Genomic DNA, 20,419 nt, shown 5'->3' on the forward strand with positions numbered 1-20,419 from the left:
ATAACTGACTGATATATAAAATTCAAACAGTAATGATCGATCACATTTAATTTTTTGCTCTGACTCAACAAGGGTCGCACATCTGGTAAAAACCCCTTTTGTTGATAAGTCTCCTCACAACATTACTCTACAGGTCGGCCTCCTCATCCTGTGTTGATCATCCTCCCGCCACACTCTGGTCCTCTTGATGTCCGCCTGCATCACGTCCATTCATCTCAGTGGTCGCCTTTTCTCCTTTTTCCTGGTTCCTCCGTCTCAAACATTCGTCATGCAACGTGTCTCATCCCTCCTTTCTTTGTATCTAAAACTCTTCCACAGCTAGTGATAGGCTATTTTCTAATCTCGTCCTTCCAAGAGTCTGTGAAAGTCACCCCAAGGCTCCATGCATACGCTCTAGAATGGGACGCCCCATGGGTCGATGGTTGGGCCCTTGTTCTTTTGAGTAACCTCAGCAGTCGTTTCATCCCATTTAAGTTCAAAAATTCTAATTTCTACAGAGTGAAGCAACATAATTTAATCCGTCACGGACTCTGAAGACCACATCCTACTCCAAGTTCATTTCGTGTGACCCTTTCTGGCTTGGGAAAGGCAGCTTTGGTTAAAAGTGGGAGTTTTGAGCTTTGTGACAGTAGTGTCACTACAGGTTGACGGCTCTGTAGAAACAAAGTAACAAAAAAGAAACTCAACAGAATCAGTTGTTCTAATGTTGTAGTGAGGTGAAGTTGACCATGAAAATCCGGACTGTATTAAGTTGATTTCTTGCGCGTGTTATCATAGTGTTCCTGCCATCTGGAGGTATTCAGCGATCTGTACGTGGGACAGTTGTGCTGTAAGACTGAGCCAGCTTCCCTCGCAGAGGACCAGAATGTGCGTAAGATAAATGAAGTCCAAGTTGACACACATGGCCAGGCACCTCATGCCAAGAGTTTATTCGCTCTTTTTTTAATAACTGGACAATTCTACTGATAGTGACGATAAATTACCATCACATTTGCGTTCAGGATATGAAGTTTGAGGTGAAAAAGTCAATGACCGAGGGATGGGTCAGATGTGAACAAGGGCCTCAGATCTCCCAGGGATCAACAGAGTTTCTTTGATGTGATCTCACAATGGGGATGGTGTGAGAGACCCAGATGTACGGAACCTCTCAAGGTTCTGGAGTGGAAACCCTGGGTTTATAATCCTCTTGATAATTCATGGGATGAGTGAACAACAAGGCGGCAGACAAGGCGCTTGTTTCCATCCACCGAGCAGAAAGTTTTACTCCCAACACAACACAAGTGTGTCTGGTGAACTGACTTTGCAATGGAGCTCAGAGTGATCCAGACCTTCACTCAAGCCGCTCTGGCCGCCTGAAAGCCTCATTCAGCGGGATCCACTCCAGAGCGGTTCGATGAGAATGTGGGACAAATGGCCGCGGACAAACGCTTCGGATGAAACTTTGTGATTTGGACGACTGGATGCGTCGGTTCGGACTGTTCTGCGCCCGCGTGAGTTCCGTCCAGCTCTGGTCATTCGCGGTCATCCGTCTGTGCCGCGCGTGTCCTGGTCGCGGCGCTGCGCTCCCGTCGCCCCGCCCCGCCCTCCCTCCACCCTCCACCTCCATCCTCGCTTCGCCCAGCCAAGCTTCAGTACCACGGAACCTCCAGCAGATCCGCACGCCGCTCCCGAGCCTCCCTCTCCAGCCGGACCTCCACAGGCGGCGCGCCTCCCCGGCTCCAGACCGCCCCCCCTCCTCCCCGCCACCTGGAGCACCGCGACTCCCGGGAATCTGGATGAATCATCGGAGAGTTGGGAAGCAGAAGAAAGCTGAGGATCTGCCTCCTCGCTGCGCCCAGGAGAGCCCGAGCCAGAGTTGATGATGGAGGGGACGTCCCTGCTTCTGCCCATTGTGCTTCTACTCCTGCAATGTAAGTGGAGCAACAAGCGCGTGTTTGTGTTCGACTCCGCCGAAGTAGCGGCTCCGTCGGACCGATCGCGGTCGTGTGATGGAGGAGGAGGTTCGGCTTGGCTCCCGGCCACCTCAGGGCGCAGGCGGCGTGTCCGTGAGTCACTTGAACTTTTGGAGCAGGTTCCCGTCCGCCGACCACGTGAGCGAGTCCGGCCTGAGTGACAGCTCTTTTTGCCAGCCGTCAAGTCAGGAGGTCAGTGTGCGGACCCAGGTCACACACGGTGTCTCCTCCTGCCGGCCAGGCTGCTGCTCCCCGGTGCTCAGACATGTCAAGGAGGAAGTGTGTTTGGGTGGGTCCCACACTTGGCGTAGGACAGCTGTTGCTCACTGGGTTACAGTCATACAGAGGGGCTTTGTTCAGCTGCACACGCTCCCTCCCTCCCTCCCTGCCCACCCGTAATGTCCACCTTATCTGTAACAGGCAGACGCCGGACATTTCCTTTGGGTCACTTCTCAATTCCTGAGAGTCAAACTCTCCTCCTCCCCTCCCAGCTCACAGCCTCACCATGTTGTTTGTGGCTCATCTGGCTGCCCACGTTCCCTTTCTTCCATCCATGCACCAAGTGAAATGGCTGGACTTGGCCAGTCAAGTGGTCGGGACTCTTCCACGGGCTCTTGTCTTGTAAAAGGCTCCATCCTGTTTAATGGTTGTTGCTCCCTTAGTTATTGATCCGCTGGCCAGGCTTTAAACGCGGAAGCTTCCACCCAGTCAGAAGTCTGGGACGCAAAGAGAAGAGAAACTTTGAAGTGAAGACCTTTGGAAAGTCTCTGCGGCGTCTTTCTTGACTTCCATTCTCAGATCTGTGTCGTCGGGCTTGTGGTAGATTCGCCAAACATTTCAATCTCACGCGAGATCATTGGTGAGCAGATCGATGAATATAGAATTAATTATTCATGGAAAGCTGCTGTTAAAAATTGCTCTTTGTGTCCATAAATTGTAATGCAAGAAGGAAAAGCAAGTGTCGGGGTAGATTGCTGGCGACGGCTGGGCAGACTGTCATGAACAGTGGTGTTGTAGTCTTGTAGAGACCTGAGCATGCAGTGACCAAGACTGAGACCAAACTGCACAGTCACGTCAGCACTTCAGTCCTTGAGTTGTGTGTGTCTTCAAGACTAATCGATTTATGCTTCAGTCCTCTGCCTTCTGTTTGGTCTTGGTCTCGCCCAGCGCGCCTAGACTGGGGCTGTCAAGGTCTTCAGTTTTGGGCTAGGTGGTCTCCACTACAAGGCGAGTAGACCTAAAATATTGTTGAGTTTGACACGTTTGATGCCTTAGAAACTCTTCCTAAACTCTTCATCTTTGATGTTTGTCTTTGCTTGAGGTGTCTTTTGCTGCTGTGGTATGTTGGAATTTCCCCACTGTGGGATAAATAGAGGACATCGAAATCTAAAAGTCTCTTCGGCGTTGACGGGCCAGAGCCCTTATACAGAATGTTCTTCATGATGTGACACCAGTGCTCCAAAATAACAAGCCTGTCTCCAGCAAGAAGCGACCTGGACATGATGCTGAATGCTGAGATCTGCAAGTCAGTGATGCAAGGTCACTGAGCCAGTCAGCTCCCAGCACACTGTAGTTAGTAGTGTATGCATATTGATGCATGTGGGCCCCAGATTCCCACAATACAATGAGGAACCTGTGATCTAATGTTATGGATGCTGTCGAGAGAAATCAACGTGATGTTGAGAGCCTCGACCGCCTCCATGTTGTTTCAACACTTTAGAAATGATCATGAAAATAGCAGGGATTTTTGCGTGTGGTCATGATGTTTTTGGCACACTTCAAGCTGGAAAGGCGACATTTAGCAACAGCTAAATAAGACGATGAGTGTAACAAATTCAACTTCCTTCTCAGGTCCCAAGCCTCAAGAGTGCCATCTATTGGGCTTTAACATCTCAAATGTTCGCGGGCGACACTCGGCCTCCGGCCGGCAGCAGTGCTGCACATGTATATTTGAAGTCAAAAATTCTCCTCCATCCAGAAGTCTGTTCTAGAACTGTCATTAAAAAGTAAAATAAGAGATTTCTACATGGCTGCAGATGCAGTTTGCTGCATCAGGGCCATGTTTGGAAGCTTTTAGGCTTGTTGTTAAGAGGAGTCATAGCGCCCTGAGATGCACCGCCTTCGTTTGAGTCTCGGTCAGACTGCGCATAGGTCATCCATTTTTAAATATCTGCCCAAATATTGGCTCAAAAGGGATTAATGGAGACGACAGTGTGTGGAATGACATTAATAAAATGGATGAAGATGGAGAAGAAAGTTGTGTTCACAGAACAACAACAGCTAGTGGAGCTGGCTTTGGTCTCATTTCTACTAACCCTTTAGGCGCCAAAGCTGCAGCATTTAAACAAGCCAAACTGCAAATATGAAGCCTGATGTTGTTACTGCTTCACACAAGCACCTGTACCTTCACATCTGTGGCCGTGTTTCTATCAAAAGTTCTGCAGTGAATAAAGATGGAGAATACCCCCTCAGTGAGGGCCAGTTTTAGTTTCATAGTAGGAGCATAACAGAAACCAGGAAAGCGGATTGACTGACTTAGTTTCTGAAGAGTCAATACTCTGCTGAACATCGTCAAGTCAAACAAAAAGTGAACAGCAGAAAGAAAGTAGTGTTCCTTCGGCAGGTAGTGACAGTGATTCTCTTCAGTCCACAAGCAGTTCAGTGTCTGGAACGTGGTGGAGGCAAATGGGCTGAGTGAATTTACTTCCGTCCCACACGCTTGGTCATTTCTCATCTACGTATGCCTTCATCTCTCACCACTTTCAAGTGACAACCTTTTGAAATAATGAAATCATAGTTGAATATTTCATTGAAAACAAAAATCCCACAGGGTTAACAGTGACAAAAGGAACAAAAAAATGTTCTTGTGTGGTGGACGTGTCAACACTATACTGCACTTTTGATCTTACAGTGTGGTGCTACTCTACGCTAAGTTTCTTTCAGATGACAGAATTTGTGGACTCACCTTTTCATCCTTCAGTCGGCCGCCAAAACCATCGCCCTGATGCCCAGCCAACCCAACATGGCGAAGTAGCAGGGAGAGGCTCTTGCTTCCCCCGAGCCCCATCGGGAATAAGTGGAAGAAAGTGGGGGGAACTTCATTTAACCATTTTAAAAGAAGCTAAATCATGACCGGTTAGGGTCCGACTGTAGTTCACAATCCATGTACAGTTACAATTCAAGTGGGTCTGAATAATTGGGGTGTGTTGTGGAAGCGTCTTGAAGACAGTTGGACATTGATGTAATGAGAGAAAATGTTGAGTGGTGGTGAGGAAGAGCGTGCCATCTTCCCGTCTCTGCTGCAGCAGCAGGGTGGCCGTCCCAGTGCGAGCTGAAGCTGTCGCTGTTATTGTCACAACACAAGAACACACACACGCACACTTGTGTGTTGGCGAGCTTGTTTGTGCGTCCGAGGCTGAGCGGCCTATTACAAGCTTTCTCAATGACTTCAGCTGCTGTGGAGAACATGAAAAACCCATATGAGCAAGTTTTTAGCGGCCGCAGCTCGTGCGCTTTCATCGAAGACGTGAGAGGGTGTGATAACAACAGTGACAATGGCAACGTATCTCGCCGGCGAATCGTGCTAGAAACCAGCAAGGAGATGGAGTAGAGTGTTGCAATGAAGTTTTAAAAAAAGGTTATTTTTCAGATGATTGTTTGCAGTCTGCGGCTGTCTGGACCTCCGTGCAGAACAAGATCGTCTCAGGGAGTGAAGGAACAGTAAGCCAATTGGTTGATGCTGAGCCCAGTAGGGTGCCATGTTTAACCATGTCCTGGAGGCACACTGGGTCAGATCCACGGGAGGCCAGGTAGCACCAGACAAGGGCAACGTCTTGGAGCCAGCAAGGAGAGTGGAGAATGTTGTAATGGTGATGCAGGCTGCCTGTAGGACAGTCATCGGGGACTCGATGCTTTTTTTGCTCAGAGAACAGCGGGAGGTCATCGTCATGAGCCCAGGGCTAAAACATGACTGAGAAGTATCGCAGTATGTTTCACTTTTGGGCATCTTGATGACAAACCCAGTTAGTCACCGAAGCTCAGACTAGAACTCTGTCATGGCGCCTAATGATGCCGTTGCTTTCCTGCGGAGCATGTGCTGCTCTGGCTTGGGAGTGTCGTTCCGTCCACGCAGGATGGAGAGCGGAGGATAATGAGAGAGGACACTTTCCCTGAATCTTTGCTTAATTTGGGGCACGCTGGCTTAGCTGAACTTAATCATGTCCATCACAGGCACACCAGCGAGGAGCGGAGGATGTCCCAATGTGTTTCCAAGGATCAAGGAATGCTTGGGTCGCCCGCACAATAGAAGCAGCATATGCTGGCTGTAAGATGATTTAGGTTTGCGATTTGACTTCCATCTAAAAATTCCTGGTAAGTACCGCCGCTTTAATCACGCCGCGATTTTATCCTGCTTTCGCTGGGTGGATGAGGGAGGCAGCTGCAGATCAGACTCGTGAACACTTGGTTCAAACACGAGGCAGGATTTGTGTTGGTGGCGCTCTCTCCCTGTCATCTCTACGTATATGTTCCCTGCCACATCCAAACGTCTCAATTCTCCGAAGCTCAGTGGCCTGGTCGGAGGTGGACTTCTCTTGAAAGCCAGCAGCGCGGCCTGGGCCGGGACCACGCCACTATCTCCTTGCACACCACGGGATTACGTCTAAGCAGTCCATTCATTTAATGGAACACACTTGTGATTATGGTCAGATCTACTTGTGTCTTAATGACGAGGCAGGGATCGTGATAAGCCTATTAACAGTCGGACAGTCACAGACTTCCCTTTCTGGCTGAGCTGACAGCCTCTTGGCTCCGGTCGACACGAGCCCTATGCTGCGACCGAAATACCTCTCCTCCTATCGCCGTGCGGGTTTTCAATCGGAATTAGGTGGAAACTTTGACGACAGGAGTCGAGATCTGACAGTGGAGTCGTGTCTTCGGGGCTGATGAATCACCCCAGTCAACGTCGGAACCTGCCAGACGTGGTCCACACCACGTAACCTCAGACCGATTTCAGACCAAGACTGAATGCAGTTGAGCACACACACCACATACAGAGGGTTGATGGATGGCTACAACAGTGTTGCATGCCTGCTCGACACTTACTCCCCCTCATGTTGCCGTTCCAGGTGAGGTGGACTGTTGCACACTGCAGAATGCTGTGTCTTCCCAGATGCTTCGAATCCAAACTCTTCCACTAACTGTAGACAGAGCTGACACCTGGAGTCTGCTTCCTCTCTCTCCTCTCTATGGCGTCAAATGGGAGCACTTGCAACGACAGGTGCAAGGTGACCGGCAAACGGGTTTTTCAGAACAAAACATTTATTAGGGTTCAATCTAACTGTGAAGATTCACACATTTGGGGTTTCAAAAATATTGGGGTGGTCTCCACTGATCTTCTACGACGCTAGGTCACATGCTTTCCTGCAGGGTAAACCGTATTTTGCTTATTCCTGACACAAAGTCGCCCTGGGCTGGAACCCATGCAGACACCTATGGATCAGGCAACAAAATACATTTTGTGAGTTTTCAGATTTTGGGAGGAAACCAGAGTACCGGGAACAAGGAGAACACAAATTGAAAAGGTGGTTCTATGACGTTAGCCACTTTAGCTTCAAAGTAAACTACGGCTTTAAAGCTGAAAGAATTATGGCAGTATAGTAGAATACAAAAACAAATGCATTACATTGCTTTAAAGTCAGAAAACACTTCATCCAAAGCAAATTACCATAAGTGCTTTAACAGGAAAAGCAGAGGCTGAAACAAATCAGATGAATTTGTCCATAACAATCTAAATTTAGAGAAAATGTTGGGGTGGGAGCCTTGGCTTTCTCTGTCTGATGGCTGACGAGAAAGTGTTGAAGAGTTTCTTTGAAATATGGAACAATTTCTTCCCTGAGGGGGAAAGCAAAGGTCTGCACTTCTATCAGAAGGAAGTTTGAGTCAAAGATGTGAGGGGGGAAATCTTGCATTCTTCAATAGTATTGTGATTTGTCGGCTTGCTGTCAGTCAAACAGCCGGGCCGCGATGGCTGTGGTTGTTGGACAAAGTCCTGCCGTAACTTCCAACCATCAGTCAGTCTTCTGCATGTTGGTGTTTCAATGGAGTTTCCTGTCCAGCGCTGGACTCCTGACGTGCCAAAGGGGGCATCATTTCAGATGTCCCTTGGTATATATAGCACCTCATGGCTCTCCCCGTCACTGATGGGGGTATAAAGGTTACCATGACTGAAATGCACAGTTGTGTGAGGCGCATCATAGTATACAGAGCCATTCCTGTCTTTCCATTGCTTTCTACATTCTGCTGCGCCAGAATATGCCGAGGAACACTTGCTTCAACTGAAAGCCAAATGTGTCACCGTGTGACGCAGAGGTCTGCTTCAACATAGGACGCAAAAAGTCTCAATTTGAACCTTGGCAGAGAGAATGTGTTGTTGAAGCCTGGTCAGTCAGCTTCATCGCTGCTCTCTTTCAGCAACACAAAACATAATGCAGCAAGCCTCTACTTTGCCCTGTCTGAAATAGGTTAAACCGACTCCCAAATCCAACCCTTCCTTTCCTGGAAGATCAATATGCGCTTGTGTGCGGTATTAAGGTGACGTGTGGGCCGGGTGGGCGAGGAGGGCTTTACACAAAGCTCTTGCCATAACAACCATCTAGGGCTCGAGTTGAGGCCGCATTAAGAAAGGCAGAATTTCACGGAAGCGATACAAAGGTGAGGGCCGGAAGCCCCCACGTTGACTCCCCTCAGCACTGTCCAACTGTTGCCTCCGCGGACAGCGGGATGCAGAGGATCACCGCATGTTAAACTGTACCCACCAAGCTCTTGTGAACTGATGTGAACGGGCCATGTGTTCGTTGTCCGCCTCAACGCCTTTGGAGCTAATTGAGATCAGTGGAGCTGACAGTGTTTGTCCTCGTGGAACTCCTCGCCAGGGCGGCGGGACCTCGAGTACAGAATCTTAGTTTGTGTGTTTGTGACAGTCGCTGGCGTTGTCACATCTCCTCGCCCCGCCGAGACGCCCTTCAAGGTGGCAGCTGGCCTCGTCTGCGCGACAAGAACTTCAGTCCTGCTGTCTGAGTGGATTTTTCACGCCTACACCCCCACCCTCATCATTCTTTTATTCATAACCGTTCTTTCCCTTTCATTTCTATTCTATTCTTGGGGTCGCTCATTTCTCCTTGTCCTTGTCATAATCTGGTTGTATCTCCCTCCCTGCGTTTGTTCATCCCGTGGTGAGACTTCCTCGGAGGGGACTGAGCTCTGGAGTCGAGCGTTAATCCTGTTACGCTGCCGTAAGTCAACACGACACAGTCAGGGGAGGCAGTGGCGTGTCCGGGGAGGGTTTTCCTCTCTCGCGTCATAGTTTTTACTTGGACGGATGATGTGTAGTAGCAAACTCACAATGTTGTTCGCATTTTACTATCTATATTTAGGTCGTGTATTTAACTGTTGTGTAATTGTTTCCTGTTCCCGAACTTCCTGTGCTATTGTCTCCAACTGACATTTGGATGTTGGACAATGAAGAGTCACAGGAAGTAACTGAGAAGCAGGAAAACAGTTGGCTGCATTTTGCAGTGTGTGGAAGTTTTGGAGGTCTGACATACCTACTGCAGAGGTGCTCTGTAGGTCGAGTTCGTTCATTTACTTTCCGCTTTGAAAGAAGAATGTGAAAAATGAAAAGAGTGTTTTTCATAAATTACAAAAAAACAAGCTGTTTTTCATAGCAGTCGATTTGGCACTTGTCACCGCTACGTGTGGCACATTCACTGTATCTTTCCGAAAAGTGTCTTCATAAATGGAGGAATTGCTCCAACAAATAAATCCACAACACAATGTGGTAAAAGTAAAAGTATTCAGCTAGAATTTTGATCTAATATACTGCAAATATGTCTGAACAGTGTCATATCGTCTCCTTCCACAGTAATGCGACGTTCTCTTGATTCACATCCGTTTCACATCAGTCCTTTGGAAACCAAATATTCAGTTGTGATTGAATAGTGATTTTTGTGTTTTCCCTTATGAAATATGTTTTGAAAACTAATAATTGGGGAGAATTTTGGTTTCAATACAATTCAAGTGATGGACACATCTTTTATGAAAGCCTTTTATCTCTCATGTCTTTGGTGTCACTCGGTACGGAGGTTAGTAATGCTAACTTCGTGTGAGCCTCCGGTCCAATAAGCGTAAGCAGCAGTAAAGTCAGACATGTCGATGTGTTCGCTGACAATCACACAGGTCAAGCGGTTACTTGAAGTGAACTTGCAAAAGTCAGACCAGCTTTTTGTTTCTCTGTAGCTTCACAGCTCACTATTGCTGTGTACAGAGCTCGTGGTCCACTCTGTGATCAGGAAGTGCCTATTATTTTTCATCATTTTCCATCAATGACACAGTGAGTGAACCATCTGCGTCAACAAGAATCACAATGCAAAGTTTTTTAACAATTTCGCAACCATTTTTAGTTTTTTTCTGTTAAGATCCATTCCTGCTGTGAAACATGAATAATCCAAAAATATTTTCATAGCTGTGTCTGTCGTCTCAGTAATCCATTTTCTTTCGAATCAAACTTGGTTTGTGGGGACAGCTGTCAGTCAGTCTGCTTATGCGACTTGAAGTGGTCAGTCTTGTTGGGGCTTGACTGTGACGTCATACAGGTGTGACCTTCCAACCAAGCAGAAGCATTTCTTTGGCCCTCACAGTTTTCCTTCACGCTGGTTGTGTTGAAGGCACAGAATGAAGCAGAGCCTTTTGAAGTGAAGCAAAACTGCCGCCACAGTGGGCTCACAAGGATTGGCCGGCTAAGGTGATTATCAAATGGTGGTCGGAGCTGTGACTCACCATAATCTCCTGGACCTGGTGGTCTTGGTAGGGCCGGCGTCTGCGGCCCACACTCCACCCCAGCAACAGACAGTACATAGTGGCAATAATGAGTTAGCTTGGCGAGTCCAAAAACCTTGCACTTCTTTGGCACTTTAAAAGAGTTATTTTATCTGTCAGTCACATGCTACAGTTAGCTGAGTTACTCAGACCTCTTCATCGTCTCCCATGTCACTTTAGTAGACGCGGATAGAAAGCTCCTCCCATCCTTCAGCGGCTCTCCGGAGTATTTTAAATTCTCTTAACCTGCTTTAGGAGAGGCGACCTCCACCCCTCAACCTTTTACCCGTCGCGCAATGGGACGACCGGAGAATAATCTCACTCTGGACCAATTGGAACTCAGGAGAGCTGGCGCTGGCTTGCCGTTTGGATGGTATCAGTGACACACAGACGGCGAAGGAGGCAAACGTCTCATACATCAGGTTAATCTGGACAAGCTGCAGCTGCAAGCTGGGAAGATGTTTGCTGACCTCGTCGCTTAAATAAACATACGGCGGCCTGCTCCTTCACCTCGCGGGATTAAATTAGAGTGTGGGAGTAATCCCGCCCTCACATCTCCAGGAGATAGTGACGTCTGCTAAGTATTCTCCTCCCGTAGTCTTCCGCGCACTTTAACCAATTCACCTTGCCCTCTGATGAATGACAAGCGTCCCAACCTCCCTGTGCCGCTTGCTCCTCCAGGTTCCCCGTCAGCCCCCGTCACTGTGTCCACCAACAGACACAAGGTGGAGGTGGAGGAGTCCAAGGGTGAGACGGAGTTCCATCATGCTCCTCGAGAACAGTGGTCAGATTCAACATTTCAGGATTCCTCTTCCCTACAGACGCAGTTCTGTCCTGCATGTTCCGCACAGAGGTGGACCCCAGTCCTCGAATCGAGTGGAAGAAGAAGGGCAAGGAAGTCTCCTTCGTCTACTTTGAGGGACACTTCAAAGGTGAGAAGCTGTGGTCCCTTTTAATCAGCTGGCAAAGGACGAGAGGAAAGACCGGCAACGATGGATAAACTGATAAATATCCAGAGTGTCAGAGGTGCTGAGGCATAAAATCTCCCGCCCTTGATCCGGATTCTTCCCGGGTGAAGGATGCCGGAGAGATGGATGGAATAAATAATGAATCGCCGCTCTCACCTGGTCAGCGTGAGAGCGGCCCCTTGTCAAAATATGTCAGGGCTGGTCCCTCCTTTTCATCTCCCTCGTGACGGAGGAGAACAAGCGACAATGATTCACCGCTCTGGCCATGATTCATCGGGTAATGGTGGAAAATGTCGGCGATTGTGAATTTCTCCTTAAAAACCGGCAGTGATGTCATAGATGTCCATTTAATCAAAGAAATGGTTTTTAGAAGATTGCCGTCGTAAAAGTCCATAAACATTTACGGCCCTGTATTGACGCTCGCAGGAACGTGTTCTCTGGCAAGCGCCAGTGTTCTCATACCCGGAGACACGTTGGCGACAGATTACATTCATGTATCGAGTCTCGGCACAGTTGTGTCCAGAGGTTTGACTTGTGGAGGATGGTTACGAGTTTATTTAACGCTTCAGCACGCTTCAGTTAGTCGCCGGCAGATTCATCCTTTCCACAATATAAAACGGCAGAGAAAAAAAGGTAAAATTCCAGGAGACTGGAGTGAGTCGCCAAACATACCTTTCATACCATGAGCAATAAAATTGTCGTAAATGTACAACAAGGCGTGTTCATCAACCTGTGCTCACCATGTGCAGACGAGTCAACTAAACTCTTAAGATAGCCAGCGACTAGTCAAAATAGTTGTTAGTTGCCGCTCTATTCTGTGAGTCTCATTTGCAAGTCTGACGTCATAAGCGTGATGGGGTTGTCCTCCTGCTGCCAGCTCCCTATGAAGGTCGGGCCACCATCGAAGGGGCGACCGTGACGCTGCACCGAGTGACGCAGGAAGATGCTGGAGAGTACCGCTGCGAGATCAGCGCCCCTCAGGATTCCGTTACTCTGGGCGAGACGAACGTCACTCTCAAAGTCCTTGGTATGACCTGGACCATCTGTCCTGAGCCTGTGACCTTGAGTGTGATGCCTCTGATGACCCTCCTCAGTGCCTCCGAACACGCCGTCCTGTGAAATACCCAGCGCCGCCGTGACGGGCTCTGTGGTGCAGCTGCGCTGTCGGGACGAGCAGAGCATTCCACCGGCCACGTACTCTTGGTTCAAGAACAGCCAGCCAATCAGCCCGCCGCGCCTCACCAACGCCACCTATCTCATGGACTCACACACAGGAGTGCTGGTGAGCAGCGAGAGTCGGGCTGAGTCGGCCGCGCCCTGGTGGACCTGCCTGTTTCACCCTCTTCTCTGGCCGCAGGAGTTTAAAGCTGTTGCCAAAGATGACTCCGGCCACTACAGCTGCCTGGCGACAAATGGCGTGGGGAAGCCAAAGATGTGCGAGGGCAAGCACATGACCATAGGTGAGTGTCCGACCCCCCACCCCCGAACTCTCACTCCTCACTCCTGGAGAACGTCAGGGAGGCACTGGAGAGGAAAGGACCGCAAATATTCCCTCTGCTGTTAAAATATGAATCACCTCCACGCTGTTGCGGCTTGAAGGACTCCTGTGCCGTATTTGGCAACAGCTTTTACGATGAAGGTCCTAAATTTCTTCATGAATCCTGAACGTCCTTCAGGTTAGTAATTATTTAATGTTATTAGCGGGAGAGTCACGGTGGCAGAGGAAGAGGAGGAGGTGTGACTCCTTCATCAAACACTGATTCGGAGCTTTATTCTGCGGTTTGGAATCCAGTGGTACTTACCTTGTCATCTGTGCTGGGAAGCCAAGTCAACCCCAACTATCAGTCTGTTCAGTGAGGCTTCGTGAAACAGTGTCCTAATTTTCAGAGGCCACTAGATGGCACTGAACAACTATTTAAATGAAGCCTCATGTCATTTTCAAACCGAGCACTGCTTACTGAGTCCTGAAAACTGGGACACTGTTTCATGAAGCCTCATAAACCCATCACTAGCGGACGATGTCATATATTCTGAAGGTGTTTTTGTGCCCCTATTTTATGTAGTTTTTGTCGTGTATTTGTTCCAAAATAGTAACACTCTCAACACTGTTGACTCGATACTTCAGATCTGACACTAAGCACTGGTGCACCCCAGGGATCTGTGCTTGGTCTCTTACTGCCCACCAATCCATAACAATGACCCCATGATCAATGCTGTGGGACTGAACCTCAACAAAAGTGGGGGACATGTTTTAAAATACAGCACAGAGCACCATCTAGATTAGAGCGTTGTTTCATGAAAGCTCACCAACCCCTTCTTTTGGGAAAGCTGAACACCTTCCTTCATGAGAGGATCATCACGGCATATCTGTGAAATGGGATTCTTGCTCATGGGCTGTGGTCTCTTGGTGTCCAGAGGACGTCAACGTGATGGCCGTGGTGGTGACGGTGGTGGTGCTCTGCCTGGTCGTCTTGGTCTGCAGCTGCGGAGGCCTCCTGCTACGTCGCAATGGCTTCTTCAGCCGTGAGTTTCTCACTTCACTTCGCTCATCACGTGGATGTTTGCAAACGGACACAAGTTGACGCTGGCTGTCTTCTCTCCCTCGGTGGCCCCTCCTCCTCCGGGCCCATCAGCAGAACACAGAGGAAGGTAAGAGCTCCGTGATTGGATTAACATTGAACTAATTTTCCAAACACAGTTGTGGGACAGGAGGAGGAGGACGGTGGTGGAGGTGCGGGTGCGGGGGGGGGGGGGGGGGGGGGGGTTGTGTTGTGTTGTTGCTCAGCGTGCTGAGTCAGGAGTGGAGCGACAGCTGAGGCCCGCCCGTGTGTGTTTATGAGCCTCTGTGATTGGCGCCAACAGATGTAAAGCAAACACGTCTCGGCGCTGCATCTGTCCAAACTGTGTCAAACTTTCCCCCGACCGACGACCACAGGAGAGTCGTCGGCGAGGAATAATTATCTGGCTAATGAGCGCGGAGGAAAATCTCTGTAGCTCAGATGGATCTCTGCAAGTGCAGCTGATGGTACGGCCGATTTGAAATGGATTACTCATGTAGTGGAGTGCTGCCGAGGCCTGGACCGAGACCTCAATTCACGTCCTCGTGCGACCGTCCAAACTCACGAGGTTATTTAATGACTTTCTTCTTAGAGCGCTTGATGGAGAGTCAGCACCAACCTCTTCCCTTCCTCCTCCTCCTCCTCCTCCTCCTCGTGGAGGTTAAAGTCTGATGCTGAGCTAACTGGAGCTGTCAGTGTCAACTTCCTATTTATAGAAACGGCTTCTTCACAAAGACTCAAAGACAATGCGACATGATTTCTCATGCACCAATAGTGGCTTCGGTTAAGCGGGCGGATTGTAGACCTCGGCTGAGTCGCTTCCCCTCTGAAACCTTTTTACTGAGTGGGTTTTATTTTCAAACATCCCGAAACGGTGAATGAGGTTTCTGCCCTCTTTCATCATTCTTTTACTCGAGTCCTGGATTTCCATTCACTTTTAGTGATGACTGGTGTGTTGTGATCTTGGTGCAGGATACTGCCTGGTGTGTTCAGCTTGGATGAGCGTTACAGCAGGGGGCGCTGAATTATATCTGTATTACATATCTGGCTTCTAAGATGTAGCGGTATTGTTTTTTTTTAATAAGGAACAAGTATATTTTTCACCTTTCTAGAGTCAGAAAACAAATCTGAAATGTGGTTCAGCTTCATTCAACTTCTCCTTTCTGCAATCCAAAATATTAAACATTTATTTCTGAAAAAAAAGAAGAATACAATTTTACAAATAAAAACAAATTCAAGCAAACAAACAAAATGCAGATTGAATTAATTGTTTACTTGCTGGTTTCTTTACAACCGCCCCGCCCACCCGACTCTATACTTGAGATGCTTGGGTTTTAACAGAGCTTAACAAATAAAAATAAGAAAAACAAAAACCCTTCTCATTTGGTCACCAGTTATCCATGAACATTAATATATTAATAAAGCTTTTGCTAGTTACAATCGCTCTGGGACTTGTTTATGTGATATTAAAATGCTGGGATCATTTCACAGCAGTTCTTTTAAGTGTCAAGAATTAAAATTTTAAGAAGGATATTTAAGTTTGCATTCAATAGGCGGAGGGCCTAAAGTAGAGCCTTGAGTCGCACCAGACACTAGTGATGGGTTGATATTGAGGTTTCATGAAACAGTGGCCACGAGATGTAGCTGCCTGCTGTATAATCTTTGGCTTTGAACGACAATTTCATTGAAACATCCTGTTGAAACCAGGAGCGCCACCTACTGAGCTCTGAAAATGAGGACAGTGTTTCCAGAAACCTGCTGAAATCAGTATTAGTGCCCCTCCTAGAGTTGACTCACAACAGTTTGTGGATTTCCAACAAATGAAGCTCAGGTAGAAACTGCTGCCACAAACTTGCATAAGTAGATCAGGAAGTGCCTTTGTCTCTCCTTACTTTAAAATGTGGGTGAGAAGAGTTTTAAAAAATCATTTTCAACAAGATTTCCAAAAGCTGGGTTCGAAAGTGGGTTCAAGCCACCTACCGGTAACCTGAGACAGAGACCAGCGCATACAGAGATCAAGTCCAAAAGCAAGACTTGGAAAGACCTAGACCAAGTCTGAGCCGACGCTTTGAAAGCATTTCAGTTGTCCATAAGAAATAAGTGTGTATCTACATGTCTCTGACCTGGTCTTAGTCTCGACTCTGTGTTGGGCCCTCAAAGTCATGGCCTTGGACTTGGTCTCCGTACACTCTGGTCTCAGACGGGGTCTTAGGCTTGGTGGTCTCAGCTACAACACCACGAGCCAGAAGTGCAGAGTCGTCGCTCAGCGTTGATTTCAAGTCGTAAACAGAGATGGCGGACACCGTTTTTATTTAGCTACATTGGCATCAGAGATTCGGAGCAGAGCTACTGCTTCTCCACGCTGGGTTATGTTTTGAGAATCTCACAGAAAGGTCGGCTTGTTGACTTCCTCATGAGGTGAGAGGGAACCTGGACGGCTGCATGTGATTGGCTAACCACAAGGCGAGCTCCTGCGTTCTGATTGGCTGCATGTGGTTGCAACCTTGCCAGTATTAACCAGACACAAAGAGAGCAAACGCATGGGTGTGCAGTGTTTGTATGAAGAGCTAAAAGCAGAACGGCCTGAACCCCCAACAGGTCCTTCTGGATCACGCAGTGCCAGCACATCAGCAGCCAAACCTTGAACCGAGCTGAGGACACGTGAGTGGATCTTTGAGGATTTTGATCAACGCCTGCTTTACTCTCGCTGCAACTGATCCATTCTGTTCACGCAGGATTTCTGCTAAACTAAATATCAAGTGGCTGTTCGAAGAAACTATCGCTGGATTTGAAAAAAAAACTTGATGAAGCAGAAGCGATGGGACTCAGAATATCCATGGTTTTATTTACTCCATGCTCCTTCTGCCCTCCCGCTACATTAAACACAAACAAGCTCTCCGTTTGGTCGCAGACTCTGCCTTTCCTCAAATTGGAGCTCGGCCATGTTTGATAAAAATGATTTATGCAGGACAAGATATGAGTCACAATTCAGCTGTCGGCCTCCGGCTTTTCTTCCCTTCCATTTGCAACTGTGTCAAACTGTTTGTGTCCTTGTGTTGCAGGTCCAACGTCAACTACGTCCCTCCCCCTCAAGAGGTAAGTCATGACACCGTTGAACCGGCTAATCTCCTATCACGCTCATATCGCCCCAGTCTGTGGTCATTGTGCGGCAGAAGATAAGACCTCATTCAAGGCTGAGTCCGTCACGTCCTTTCTCCCGCCCAACCGCGTCTTTGGTTGTCCGCGTGCGTCGACTACACTACACCACTGCACCACTGAAGGATTCCTGATGTGATGAACAGCCACAAATGTTCAGTCGAGGAAGCGCGAGCGAAAGTGTCTCGAATTTAGGTCAACGCGGACTCAGAGCTGTTAAGTTTCTGAAGTGAAACAAAAGCGTTTGCAAATTCAAAAAAGAAACACGGAGGGAAATCAGAAGAGCTTGATGCCGCCTTCACGTGGAAACACACAACTGCCGCTCACTTCACATTTGTGCTTCGGCTTGACTGCCCTGTTTAAATAAGGTTTGATTTCAACGACCAAAAATGTGAAAAAAATGAAGGCGTGCCCACCTTTTTGAAGACAGGGTCACATGCAAAATGCAAAATAAAAAGGAAAACTAGGTTTCCAGATGAGTGGAGTGAATTTAGCTTCCTGAGCTGAGCTCCATTGCAGTGCCAGTTTAAGTTCCAGGTCAGTCTTAAAACCTCACAGGATCAGGGAAATGCTGCTGAAGGTACTGACTACTGTTGGAGTTGACACCACCTAAGCCGAGACCCGAGTCGAGACCGAGACCAAACTGACTACAGAATTTAAGCATTTCAGTTCTTGATTTATTTTGGGGAAAAAAACTCTTTTAACTGTTAAAATGAAATCTGTGTGCCTATATGACTAACAGACTTGTCCTTCTGTATTCAATTTGGTCTAGAGCAGACCTGGACAAAGTGCAGCCCGGGGGCCATATGCGGCCCTGTACCTGTATTTTCATGGCCCTTTTGACGTCAGACTTACACTATAACTAATATGTCCAAATTTTTCTTTAGTCACCACAACCACTTCACCACTAAATATAGTATGTTCTTGTTATGAGACTAAATTTTTCTTCTTTTCATTGGCCATTTTTCTGTTTTTCTTGTTCCTCAAAATACGTTGAAGGAACACTGAAAATATATTTTGAAATAAATTCCCTCTTTATCACCTAGTCCTTAGCTGATTTATATTCAAATGAAGTGCATATAAAATGAAATATTTCAATAGGTTTCCAGGCATATTAACAGTACACTTCTTAATATCCTTCATTACATTTCATCTCCTTCGGTTCATTTTGTCCTTGTTACTTAAGTGTGTATTTTGGATATTTTTCCGTCATGTTTTCTAGTCATCGCTGTCTTTCTTTTGATGATGGCCCCTCACAACTTTTACAGTTTCCTCTGTGGCCCTTTAGGAACTTGAATTGCCCACCTTTACTCTACAGTCTTGGTCCAGACTCAGTCTTGGACCTGGTCTCTATATGACATGGTTTCTCGGGTTAGGTGGTCTCTGAATGACAAGCTGTGGTGAGGTTTTCATCATCCGTCCTTTTCTACACTGAGCTTTAAACAACCCAGACAAGCTGGCAGGTCTGTAGTCCTGCAGTCGGAAGAGAAATGAAGTGGACAAAGACAGAAAAAGGGCTTTTCTACTCGGGTCAGATCTGCCTTCCGTGAAGGATTAAAGGGGATTCGTACGAGCGGAGTCAAAGTGAGGTGATGAGATGAAGCAGATCTTCCGCTGCTGAGATGGTTCAGCTCCACTCTGGCGTGGGAACCCAGAAGCGGAGAAGAGTGGGGGACGAGGTGCGTCTCGTTTCAGAATCTCACTTTGTTTTCTGGCGGAAATGTACGAGGCGGAGTGGTGTTTCTGACTGTGAGGTACAGCCAGCGAGGCAGAGCCAGGAATAAGCAGCTTGCACCGGAGAGGAAAGGAAGCAAAACAATCACTCGTCTACTTTCATGTGAACTACAAGGAAATAAGCCTCTGAGGACGACAACAAACATAGTGGGGAGGAAAATAGGTCATTTGAATCAGCGCGGGATAAAGCTTTTATTCTGAAACAACTTGGTATTTAATGCCCCTCTTCTGTCTTTTGCAGCCGCAGGATTTCAAACACACTCAGTCGTTCATGCTCTGAGAAGCCGGCCTTCTGATCAGATCACGTGCCAACGATGGACTGATGCCCCCTGAGCCCCCGCCCCTCCCCGCCGCGCCCACGCCCGCCCCCTCCTGACATGGACTCAGAATGAGCTCTTGATCATCCAAAAACATGCTGATCTCAATCTTCCTGCGGGGGCGGACTCTCTCCTGAGGCTCACCTGTCACTGGTCCCAGCCCAGGCAGGAATCAACACGACTCTCTGCTCTCCCCTGGTGGCAGATGCGGCCACTGCTACTTTTTCATCTTCCAAATAAGCAGGCGGATCATACATGTTTATTCTTTTTTTCTTTTGAACTACCTATTAGAGTCCAGAATTGAACCTCACAGAGCCGGAGAGGATCAAAAAGCAGTTTACCTCAGACACCATTTCTCTCCACCAATTGACCAAGACCAACCCTGATGTGCCTGCATGGTCTTTTCTATAGAAATCATAGACATATATATAGATATATATATATATATACCTTGTGCCTTTTCTCAGTTATCTCTTTCTTTTCTTGTAAAAACTTGCCTTACTTTCTCTTACTATTTTTGTGCCACTGTTTTATTCAGCTGGAGTGTCTGGTTTTTGGACAAAGTGTGAATGGACTGTTTGATTCGGATGGGTAATAAAGAGGTTTTCTATAAGCCGCCGGTGATTTATTTGGCTCCCCTGGCAGGGGAGGGAGCGCATGAATGATTCACGTGTGTCTCTTCCAGAACGCGGCCCTGGCAGGTTGACTGACAGCTCCACGCATCAGAGTTCAAACTAAATTAAATATTTCAGCGGGGGACTCTATAAATGATGAGATTAGCGCGGTGATTTCACGCTCCTCATCCTACAGACTTGTGACTTTGATTCATCTGGATCCGAGCCGCTTGCTGACATGAAACC

At 47.8% G+C, this 20,419-nt stretch overlaps 1 protein-coding gene across 4 annotated transcripts; it reads left to right on the forward strand.

The window, feature by feature from the left end:
- Nucleotides 1-1,637: 1,637 nt before the first annotated feature.
- jam2a (junctional adhesion molecule 2a) lies at nucleotides 1,638-20,270 on the forward strand. Of its 4 annotated transcripts, none has more exons than XM_053858384.1 (10): nucleotides 1,638-1,910; nucleotides 11,508-11,573; nucleotides 11,648-11,758; nucleotides 12,672-12,821; nucleotides 12,889-13,076; nucleotides 13,152-13,254; nucleotides 14,210-14,317; nucleotides 14,428-14,443; nucleotides 17,415-17,448; nucleotides 19,484-20,269. In XM_053858384.1, exons 1-10 carry the CDS (start codon nucleotides 1,859-1,861, stop codon nucleotides 19,520-19,522), a joined length of 867 nt encoding a protein of 288 aa, XP_053714359.1. In that variant the 5' UTR covers nucleotides 1,638-1,858; the 3' UTR covers nucleotides 19,523-20,269. The 4 variants fall into 4 exon arrangements, with proteins under 4 accessions (XP_053714359.1, XP_053714369.1, XP_053714378.1 ...); XM_053858394.1 differs by having other exon boundaries at nucleotides 14,431-14,443; XM_053858403.1 differs by lacking the exon at nucleotides 11,508-11,573 and having other exon boundaries at nucleotides 19,484-20,270.
- Nucleotides 20,271-20,419: the final 149 nt, after the last annotated feature.

The sequence above is a fragment of the Synchiropus splendidus genome, chromosome 1 (genome assembly GCF_027744825.2).
Source record: "Synchiropus splendidus isolate RoL2022-P1 chromosome 1, RoL_Sspl_1.0, whole genome shotgun sequence".
Lineage (NCBI taxonomy): Eukaryota > Metazoa > Chordata > Actinopteri > Syngnathiformes > Callionymidae > Synchiropus > Synchiropus splendidus.